Here is a 10993-nt window from a genome sequence, read left to right as displayed (position 1 = left end):
CTATCCGGGAGTTATCAATCCGGGGGTGTGTCCCGGTTAGAAGTGGAACGCCCAGTGGAACCACCCACCAGTTTGGCCCCAAAACCGGAGAGGAGAATGAAATCAGGAAAACAGCGCGAGCTTCAGAACGTTGATTTGACGTCATGCCTTCGGCTGTCTAAGCTACGGTCTACGGTGCTGTGGACAATCCGATGGCTGGGTGCACCCTTTATCACATCATAACTCGACCGAATCCTTGCTCTCTTAGAGGCATGTTTTTGAATGTTTTCCCATCAGTTTATTGATAAACAAAAGAACTCATCCAGCGTAGCGCCACAGAGAACTAACTGTTACTTAATTTAGGAGGCCGTTCGGGTCATCACCACACTCAACACGCGGAGCATTATGCTGCTGGCGGCGTCAGCGGTTCATTAGGCAAGATCGTGCCCAATCGCTCGGTTTTGTTTCCTCCCCAGCATTCGATGGCCCATTATGAGTTCACTATGCCCTATGTTGATTATTTGACATTCCTATTAATCTATCATCGAGAGCGCCATGAGATAGACTCCCCTCAGAACGCCCTTATGAAGGCATTAACCTACCAGTGGCGCGCACGGTGACCTCCGCCTTGTCAGAGGAAGGGTCCTTTTATGAACATAATGTCCGGTCGCAATCAATATATCGAGAAGCCACCAAGTATCTTGTGGCGTGGAAGTTGAAAGTCCCTCGGGTGACGCGGGTCATCGGAACGCTTGAAGGACGCGCCCTCGGATAGAGGGGTTGGTAATTATTGACCGGAGAGCATCATATCTTCACGGCCACCAACGGGCGGATCACTTTTGGCGCGTGTGTTTTAACACCGAGCGAAAGGGACGAGGGCAACGAACGAAAAAGGATTATACAGTTACACCTCACGGGTGACATCTCACGTTCCGATCTCCGACGTGAGCAGAACCGGAAGCGCCATTCGTGACCGTGAGTTAACGGATGCTCTTAAGAGAATCTCCGGAGGATGCAATTGTTACCTCGGAAGGCCTGGGCCGGGGGCTTATCAGCGCCCCGGCATCGGCCAGCCTGCGTAAACATCATCGCGTGTCGCGGTTGCAGCAGCGGCCCTCCCCCGCCCCCGGGATCGCAGACCTGCCGGCTCCAGTCCGGGTGTGTTTAAATAAATAACCAATGGCACGACCCGGCTACCGACTACCATCGCCATCCCGCCACGCGGATCGGATGGCGGTTCGGTGGCAAAGGAAAGTAATCGCACGAATTATCGCTTATTACTGATTTGTTGTCTGTTTCGCGCTCTGCGTGTTGATTTTATTTACTACTACGCAAGACGTAAGAAGAACTAGAACTCGAATGGCGTAAACCACAAATGATGGCACGGTGTGACTTGAGATTGGTTCTGGAGTGTCTCGTCTGGCCAAAAAGGCCGCCGCCGCACCCGTTACAATGTTAGCCGCATCGGATCAATCGGATCCGCGCAGAATAGGGGGACCACAGTCTTCGATTAATTCTGAAGTAACATGATGCCTCTCCGGTTATGGGAATAGAAAACCGCAAGCCGACGGGGAGCTGCGGACATCTTCGTTCGCAACAGCTCGTTGAGACTTTGTGGTCGCTTCGAAGGGTTCTACTTGACACGTAGCTATGGCTTGTGGTCGGTATTTTTATTTTTTACACCGGCACTCTGTGTGGCTTTTTGTCGTGGACACACTTTGAGCGTGCGTGCCGAACGTGCCGAAATTCAGGTGTCACCGATGTGGCAAATCTAGGTTTTAAACAACCCCAAAAGGAACGGACAAACGGGGTCAGTCCGAACGATAGTGTAGTAACATTGAATGTGACCTAGTTCTTGACATGTGTCTGTGTTTTGGGGGAACAGACCCCTTTCCCGGGGGCGCGCCGCGGCCTGCCTAACTTCCGGCTAACTTTGCATGGCCGCTCCTCTCTGTTCCTGTTTCGCTTTCATCGATATCGTTCCACAACCTGGCGATGGGAACCTGGCAAAATTAACACCAACTGGTTGTCCCCCATGACCTACAACAATCGACCCTCTGATCGTCCCCAGGCGCGGGTCCCTTGGTTAAATTGAATTAAACGCCCCCTGGAACCGGACAGCCGGAACATCTATCACTCTGGTCTTGTGTTTTACGGTTCTGGTCTTTCCATAAGCGGAAAGGAGCCTTCGCCTTCAGAACGACCACCCAAAGTACGTGCCAATACGACGCCCATTATTAGTCTCTCGGTGGCCAAGTTGAAAGTTCCCCATCGGCCAAGTTCCAAATTTAGCCAAAGATGCCCACCATGGGGCGGAAAGATGATATTATGGGCAGTGTCGCCAAATGTGGGTGACGCAATAAAAACCACAAGTGAACCGATTAATAATTCATGACACGTAGACACACATTTGCAGCTGTGTGCGTGTTGGTGCACGATGACTCGTTTTTTCCTAACTTAAACTTTAATGAGCCCTCCCGTCCTGGTCTCCGAGAACCGCGCCTGTCGATCCGGTACCGGTGCAAAAACGGGCCCTTTAGGCCATCCCGTGCGCTGTCGGAAGTGTAGTGGTCGGGTTTGGGAGGGACAGCCTGTAGCCTGTGGGGCTAGCACCACCATCGGGTGAGATACTCGGTCGTAGCCCTTCACTTGGTAGCGTGCAACGGTACAAAGAACGGAACGGGGTGCTGCTGCAAACTATGCCGTGTGTCTTCCGGTCTTCTGTCCCGCTGAGAACCGGTGCAACGATCGGTGTAGAATGACACACGAAGAATGCCAGCCAACGGTTGCATGTTGGGTCTCCGTGTCCGGGTTTGTCTTAAGCACGCTGTTTAAAGTATCTTTAAAGCTGCAAACGACAGAAATCGGACACGATACTCGAACCGGAACTAAATTTTGACAATTCCTACTCGGGGAGTTGAAGATCGTAGATGGCGGTGAAACATGAGGCGAACGAGATGAGGGATCAAGTACTCATCGATGCCAAAAGCGCGGTGCCTCGTTCTAACCTAAAGCAGATAGAGAAAGTTTCGTTTGTCCTTTTTGAAAGTTAGTGGCGGACCTGATAGAAGAACAATCGTGTATCGCGTTATTTGGGACAGTGCCACTAAGCAGAAAGCGGAAGTGATGCTCTCTCATCGCTCATCGCATGTAAGAGAATGCATTCTAACCTCAAAAATTGAAAGGACCCGCCACGGTCCGTGTACTGATTGTTTTCGCTTTTGGTGTTCCATTTCAGTTGTGGCGTATTTTGCATGAAAATCTGTGTAAAAATAGGGAGGGTGTTTTAATTTTTTTTTGCGGGTCAGACCTCGGGTTGTGGTCAAGTTCACCACCCCCTTAGCACCGTTTTCCGCTCAACCGGAAGTGGCTCCATCATCTCCTGTCCCTCGCCCAGCAACTGCCGATTTTACGTTGGACACCGACAGATAGTGTCATGACACCAGCAGAGGTCATACATTCGTCTGATTTAGTGAAGGCGGCTCCCCAACTGGAAACAATTGGGTGAGCTTTTCCGTTGTTTTCCCCCACCCCGTCGGCCGGCGCCTTTTCACTTTTGTTGTTGCTCATCGACACGAACGAATTGTGCAAATCACGTCGCCACGGCACATAATCTCATTGTGGTGTGATCACTATTGATCGTATCGCTATACAGTTGTCACACGCAGTTTTCGCGGTGACATACTTCGCTTTGCGCCGCTAGACGTTGAAATTGAAAATGGCGCCACACCTGACGCACTTCCGGAACTTAGTCGCGTCGGCTGGTCGGCGGCTGGTAGCCCAACCGATCGGCCAACAATGAGCACGAATGCCCGTGTAAACATTCGCCAACTGGAACCGAAACCGATTCGATGCCGCTTGATGTCCCCAATTGCTTGATCGATCTTCGCTGCCGCAACCGTTGCGAGGAGTAGACACGGAATCCGAAAATAATAGCAACGGGCCACCGGGGATCATTTTCACAGCTGACTGCATCGGGGGCCGCCGGCAATTGCATAAGCGCATAAGGGGCGGCCACATTGTGTTGGTTGCGCTGCACTTATTTTCACTATTAGCTCAATCGATTTGACGCTTGGTCGGTGTTGGTCGAAACGGATTCATAATTTAAAACTATCTCTCTTTGGTGGGAGATAGCAAAACGGACGGACAGACGATAATTTAAACGATGACAAACCGTGGCGCAATGGGTCGCTAATCGGTATCGTCTTTAACCTTCACTCGGTTACTTACAACTGCCCCGTCTGTCCGTTACACCCTAGTGCGCGCCTCTTTCTTCATCTCTGTGATTGCATCTTGCGGGTGACAATTTGTCCGACTCCCGGGGGGGGACATTTTCTCGTTTGGAGTAAAATAATTTCTGTCAACACCGGCGGGGTCAATTAATCGATGTGGCAATTCTGCTTTTTAATTCGTCGACCGTACCGATCGCACGATCGTACGATTATTTAGGCAGGCGAAAAAACAGGGCTCTCGAACTGTGACAGCGTCGACCAAATACGGTGGGCCGTCGTCGTGCCGTGTGACATCATATTTGGTGAAGTTTCTTTTTGCTTGCCAAAAATGCTGGATCACCGTTTTTGCTCTAGGGGCCCGGGCCAGTTGCCAACGGGTTCTTATCCAAATAGAAAAAAATAAAAATCGTATTTGTCACCGCTTTTTTGGCCACCAAGCCAAGCTGTCCCCCCGTAGCCAGCGTCCTTCCGATCCTCTCAGTCCGTTGACCAGTCCGCGGAAGAAGTGGGTTGGTGGGGCGTACTTCACCCAGCAAAAAAAAAAAACTTTGTGCTGACGACAACGGTTATTGAAAAACACAAAACCCCCCAACACATTGTAATGTGACCAATAGGCGCACGCCTGCCGGAATCGTACGATGGAACACAAGACGTTCGGCGTGCGGCAAAAAATGGTTTTGTTTTATTGTTTTCACCGCACAGAACGGATAGCCCTAAGTGTGATAATGTTACCGAAATGTTTCTTGCCGCGTTCGCCATCAAACCACACCGCAAACCTTCTTCGGAGGGCGACCCACGACGACGCACGCTCGGTTCACGGTTCCTGCGACAGCATATTGTCAGCATGATGGCGCCAAGGTGAAGCCGAAGGACTGCTAATTCGCACACCCTCCCAGTTACGCACCTCCAAAAACTGTAAACCGCTAGCAGCGGTGTTGTGGACCGTTCGTTTGAGTACGGTAAAGTGCGTCAGAATCCTCCAAATTTGGGCAGGATTTTCGGTTCCGTTGCCAACCGTTCGCCGTTCAGTGAAACTCGGGCTGTGATCATTCGATCGGTACGCTTTGGCAGTGCTTCCCTTGTTAAGCATCGGTGGTTTAGTGGTAGAATGCTCGCCTCCCACGCGGGCGGCCCGGGTTCGATTCCCGGCCGATGCAAAGAAGTTTTTTTAATTTTTATTCTTCTCCATTGCCTTTTTAACCTATAAATGTTTCTAATAATTGTTTGCATTTTCTTTTTATTTGCAGGATCATAACTAAGCGAGCCGAGTATTGGTTGGATACGCCTCTGGTAACATCATCATAAACGGTGCACTGATCCTCACCAAAGGAATTTAGTATGGCGGACATGATCGTTTCGCGAAATAATTGAAAAAAGAGAAACAAAACATCGTAGATAGTCTAGATTGCGCCCGTGGGTGCGTGTGTGATAAACAGTGAAACATCAAATTGCAAAGTGTCCTCTCATTCGTCAACTGATCGCAGACCCATCATGGCGGCCGTAGTATATGGGAACAGTCCTCGGCACAGCAGCCGGCATCATCAGGTAAGGGAGACATAAGTGGCCACCCGGGATTCCGCCCATCGCTCACACCGATATCCTTTCCCGTTGCCAGGGTCACCTCCTGTCGCAGCACTCGCCGTACCATTCACAGTCCTCGGTGCAGACAGTGTCGCAGCATCACTCACTGCCACCGCCGCCGGTCCACCATCATTCGTCTCCACCGTCGCAAATCATCACTCCGCCGACCTCGTACCTCTCGTCGGCCACGACAGCCATTTCATCGCAACAGCAGCAGCAGCAACAACAACAGCAACAACAGCAACAGCAACAGCAGCAACAAGCATCGCCCGTCTCCCTGTACTACCATCACGCACAGTCCGCGTCACTTCCGCCGCAGCACTCGCAAACGCTCAGCAGCTACCATCAGCTGCGCAGCTCGAAGCGGAAGTCGGCCGTCGAGTTGCTGGCCGAAAGTAAACCATTCTACGTGAAATCGGAAACGGTTCTCGATCGTCAGCAGCAGCTAATGAACAAGCGCGCCGGCGGTGGTACCGCTGGAACGGTTAGTGGCGCCGGTGGCGGCGGTGGCAGTGGGGATGGTGGAGGATCTGCTACGTTGAGCGGATCGTGTAAGTACAGCCAGCAGCGCGCAAAATATTGCGTAGACAACGCAGCAAAATAATAGACGCAACGCAGCAAAATAGTTACTCTGTTTCCGCCCGGGATCGAACCGGGGGCCTTCCGCGTGTTAGGCGGATGTGATAACCACTACACCACGGAAACAGCTGATAACGGGGAGCTCTGTTACAGTATAAGAAATTGGGGAGAATTTGATAACCGTGACTCTGCACGTTTCATCATGGAACTGATTCAAATTAGTTTGAATTAGTTTGTAGATAACACATTTGACGATTGATACGGTTCGTTGCACTCCTAGCAGCTGCACAATCGGTATTAGATGGTCTCTAAGAGCACTCCCCGTACGAAGCATCGGTGGTTCAGTGGTAGAATGCTCGCCTGCCACGCGGGCGGCCCGGGTTCGATTCCCGGCCGATGCAACTTAAATTTTTCCTCTTTTTTATTACCTTTTCAATGATAATATATTTTTATTCTCCTAACCCTACAGATATGGTATCACCCTCAAGGACACTGCCATCGTCCACGGTCAGTCAATCGCTGCAGCAACATGTACAGCAGCAGCAGCAGCAACAGCGACCCGCGAGCCGCCGCAGCGCCTCATCCGGGTCCGATCTGTTGCAAACCAAGCTCCGCAAGTTGCTCAACGCCTCCGACAGCAAAGAGACAATAATGTCGCCCACGGACGTGGGAATAATCAATTCTAAATACGGCCAACCGCTCGAAACGAGCTACATCGGAACGGGGATGGTCGGCGGCGGGGGCCTCGATGACATCGGGTACATCCAGCCGCCGAAGAACTACCAGCAGCAGCTGACCGTTCACCCAGAGCAGCCGAGCGACGTATCTGTGTTCTTCCCGAGTGCGTTTCTGTCGCCCCAGTCACTCCCGCCACACCCCGGCGGAGATGACGAACTCTATCTGTACGGCGGATTGCACGATAGCCTGGTGCTGACCGACGATTACCGTGCCATCAGCCCACCGGCCGAGTACGCCGAGCACGGTGGCGGTGGCCACACGGGCCACGGAGGTTCGCCCGAGAACAAACACTCCGGTGGCGGCGGAGGCCACGGGTAAGTATATCGAGCCCAAGACCGATTGTCATCAGCGGAAGCAATAATGTGATATTTTGCCTTTGCAGCCGCTACAATTATCAACGGTCGTACTCGCACTCGCAAGCGGTGGTCACCTCGTCCGGCCACCATCCGACCGACGAGTCCGACTACTCGCCGACGCAATCGTACAATATCAACAGCCACAAATCGCTGCCGGATCTGCATTCGCAGAGCAGTCGCCACTCGCCGCACTCCGAAGCCCTCAGTTGCTGCAGCCGCGGCAATCGCTCGAACCGCTCCGGCAGCTCGTTCAACCGTGATTCCGGGGGTTCCTCTGGCCATTACACTCACCACAGTGAACCGTGCTGCAAGCAGCAGCTGGCGCAGCAGCAGCAACAGCAACAACACCAGCAGCAACAGCAGCAACACCAACAGCAACAGCAGATGATGATGATGCAGCAGCACCAGCAACATCTGCTGCAACATCAGCAGCACTATCACCCGCAGCAACAGCAACAGCACCACACGCAACCGGGCACTGGCTCGCAACAGCCAAACGACCCGTGCATGATGATGCTGGGCGACTATCGGCGGGACAGTGGCTCCTCGACGCAGCACAGTGGCAACTCGTACTACGCGTACGGCATTCCTCCGCTGCGGTACGACTGCATCGAGTGCCGTGCCAAGATTCGCGAGGAAGCGGACTGTTTGCTCAACTTCCCCACGCCCGAGGTGCCGGAAGCGTTCCAGGATGGCTACAGCGAGAAACAGCAGCAGCAGCTTCAGCAGCAAAAGCACCATCAAAAGTACTCGTACGACGACCGCTCCGGCAACGGCGGTGGTGGCGGTAGCGCCGGTAACAGAAAGTACTACAAAAGTCCCGGTCCGCCGATGTCGCCCCTGTCGCCAGTGGCCCCACTTTCACCGCCCGACCAGCAGCAGCTCGATCTGAGTCCTCCGCTGGGAACGTTTAAGCGGCAAAAGTGTTTGCGCTTCAAGAACCGCAGTGGGCGGCAGTCGGCCGTTAGCAACCCATCCGCTTCCGGCGATCGCCGATGTGGGCCAGGGGGTGGCGGTGGTTCCAGTGCCAGCGCGGGCGGGGGCCAAGTGGAAGACGACCGTCGGCCGATTCTGCGCTCGAAGAGTGACATTAGCGATCGCTACTGGAACCGCAGTCAGCCACCGGAACGCTCGGAACGCGACGGAAGCGGTGGCACCTTGGTCGGAGACGGCCGTGATCACCGCGAAAGACGCGAGCGTGAGCGTGCCCGTGAGTGCGACCGTGATCGTGATCGGGAGCAGCACAGCAAGCAGTTGGAGAAGCAACGCTCGCGCTCCGACAGCCTGACCCAGCTCGAGCGTTTCTTCGATCGGTTGGGTCTGGACGAGGAAACGTACGATCGCTACATTGCGCCGGGTGTCCTCAAGGGCCAAGGGCAGCAGCAGCAGCAGCATCACCGCCGTTCGTCGGGTAGCTACCATCATAGCACTTCCGCTTCGTCCGATATCCACCGCCTGTCGGATGACTGTACCGGCGGCGGTCCGGGAGCCGATTCGGACGAATCGAGTGCGGTCTTCTTTTCGGACGTGTCGACGATCGATTCGACCAAACTGCCCGACAGCACCGAGCAGACGGTGGTGGGTCAAGGCGTGACCGGAGCAGGCGGACCGGCGGCCGCCGGTGCTCCTCCCGGACAGCCTATCGACGTCGGCGGAGTGCTGGTCGGAGCACCCGGAAACGGAGCAGCGGCACCGGGTGCGGGGGGACCCGGTGGTGCCCTGTACCGCACCAGCGAACCGCCGTCGATCATCGAGCGCAATGCCCGCATCATCAAGTGGCTGTGCAACTGCAAGAAAATGCAGCTCGCCTAGGGTCGGCCCCGATGGTCACCGGAAGCTACCAATCCGTACGGCACCAGTAGCCGACGGAGGTACCGGCGACGGAATTGAGCTGTGCAGTGAGTTACACCGAGGAGTTACGAGAGGATTACGAGCGGCGCGCCCATCCAAAGCCAAAGACACGATCAGCAGAAACGGGCAAAGGCACTCTCCCCATGACCACGTACTTAGAGCAGATAAAACGATCACCACCCAGAAAGGCGCAGAGGGTCCCAAATAATCAATAATCGGGTGCGTAGAATCGTCGGTAGTTAAATGTAGAAAACACACCTTTTTTCGGTACAGCGTGTGTGAGAATCAATTCGGAGTGAATCTGTTATTCGAATCATTATTGTAATCAACCCAATTCGTAGACGTATTTTACGATAATGCAACGACTAAGATAAGCTATCAGCAGTAAGCAGCGGATGATCGCAGACAACAGGGACAGAGTGCCGTTGAACTCGTAAGGAACGTAAGGAAGTGACTTAGGAAGCGGGAGACACAGTGGCACCTTTTCTGGACTTTTAAGTTTAGAATTCTCAGCCGGTTGAATGAAATTTATGTCCGGAGCGAATAAGGACGTAGTGAAATGTATACTCTGTGGTAGCGATTGGAATAATGATATTGCAGCCGCAGGATAGCTGCGGGGACCTATTGGGAACTGAGACACGATGGCAGTGACTTCTTGCAATTCGAGTAGCGTTCACAAAACGAGATGATCGAGCAAGCTCAAGAGCGTGTTTACAACATTTCTTTGGCTGATTCACAAAACAATCAATCCACAGTGAAGGACGACGATCGCGTTCCGTGGCGTGTAGGGTAATTCAACTAAAACTTGATCTTTAACTACTTGCGCGTGTGTAAGATAAGACATTGGTTCTCAAGTCAACGCCTCTTAGTCGATCGTCTCTTTCTTTAATTCGAAACAAACGTAGGTTCCCTCAGTACTGATGATCGCCACGTGATCGCTGGCGGTGGCAGTAGGCTTTACTCTAGCAGGTGGCCTAAACGAAATACTATTTTCTAGTCTAATGTAGAATAGAACGGAGGGGAAACGAATATTGATCCGAGAATAATCGAACTTTTCTCACGCACGCGATCGCGCCGCTGTTCACTAAATATTCACGTAATCCACGTGTCTGCTCGCAACACACAGAACCCTTCCGAATGGCGCAAATGGCGATTTCTATACAGCTGTACTACTCATTTTGATTTTTGATCTTAACGATTGACTCCACACCAGCGGCAGAGGGACTCGTATGCGTAGAACAATAGTATCGCTCCGTAACACACGCTCCAATCCGCCCTTTCCTCGAGTCGGAAAGCTTCAAGTTCTGCCGCAGCTTAAAACACACGCCACGCCACAGACGCGAGAGCTTCGGATTCGCGGGGAAAGCGCGAAGTCGTAATAATCTCGGGTCCTACGAAACTCTTCCTTACAATTTGGCCTTTTTCCCCATGCGCTCCGCACGACGCCGCTATATATGCCGATACCGATAAGTGAATCAACCTCTCTCTAGCCCAACACACACAGCAACTACTATTACTTACTAACGACTAAAATATACTTAGAGCAGGAAAACTCTCACTAGCGACCCGCGCGGGTGAAACGGTTGAGTGCGCGGGCAAACTATTCAAAATGAGCAAAACTTCAATTACAACCTCTGCGCGCCACTTGGAATCAAAATATTACAAACACGGCCGGCC

General features: G+C 52.8%; 1 protein-coding gene and 3 non-coding genes across 4 annotated transcripts; 3 read left to right on the top strand and 1 right to left on the bottom strand.

Moving 5' to 3' along the window:
- The first annotated feature begins 5297 nt into the window (after positions 1-5297).
- On the top strand, positions 5298-5368 carry Trnag-ccc (transfer RNA glycine (anticodon CCC)). Its single transcript has one exon. It is a non-coding gene; the product is annotated as a tRNA-Gly (tRNA).
- Positions 5369-5671: 303 nt separating this feature from the next.
- On the top strand, positions 5672-9277 carry LOC131216607 (hormone receptor 4). Its single transcript, XM_058211140.1, has 4 exons — positions 5672-5756; positions 5827-6343; positions 6838-7423; positions 7492-9277. Exons 1-4 carry the CDS (start codon positions 5703-5705, stop codon positions 9275-9277), a joined length of 2943 nt encoding a protein of 980 aa, XP_058067123.1. The 5' UTR covers positions 5672-5702.
- Trnav-aac (transfer RNA valine (anticodon AAC)) lies at positions 6425-6497 on the bottom strand. The gene has a single exon. It is a non-coding gene; the product is annotated as a tRNA-Val (tRNA).
- Trnag-gcc (transfer RNA glycine (anticodon GCC)) lies at positions 6702-6772 on the top strand. Its single transcript has one exon. It is a non-coding gene; the product is annotated as a tRNA-Gly (tRNA).
- Positions 9278-10993: the final 1716 nt, after the last annotated feature.

The sequence above is a fragment of the Anopheles bellator genome, chromosome 1 (assembly GCF_943735745.2).
Source record: "Anopheles bellator chromosome 1, idAnoBellAS_SP24_06.2, whole genome shotgun sequence".
NCBI classification, from domain to species: Eukaryota; Metazoa; Arthropoda; class Insecta; order Diptera; family Culicidae; genus Anopheles; species Anopheles bellator.
This window is presented reverse-complemented; position numbering and strand designations above follow the sequence as displayed.

Bases quoted from the DNA above. Each gene is read 5' to 3' on its own strand.
- LOC131216607 (XM_058211140.1), top strand. From the start codon at position 5,703: ATGGCGGCCGTAGTATATGGGAACAGTCCTCGGCACAGCAGCCGGCAT. The intron at 5,757-5,826 runs GTAAGGGAGACA...TCCCGTTGCCAG, and splicing joins ACAGCAGCCGGCATCATCAG to GGTCACCTCCTGTCGCAGCA. The intron at 7,424-7,491 runs GTAAGTATATCG...TTGCCTTTGCAG, and splicing joins GGTGGCGGCGGAGGCCACGG to CCGCTACAATTATCAACGGT.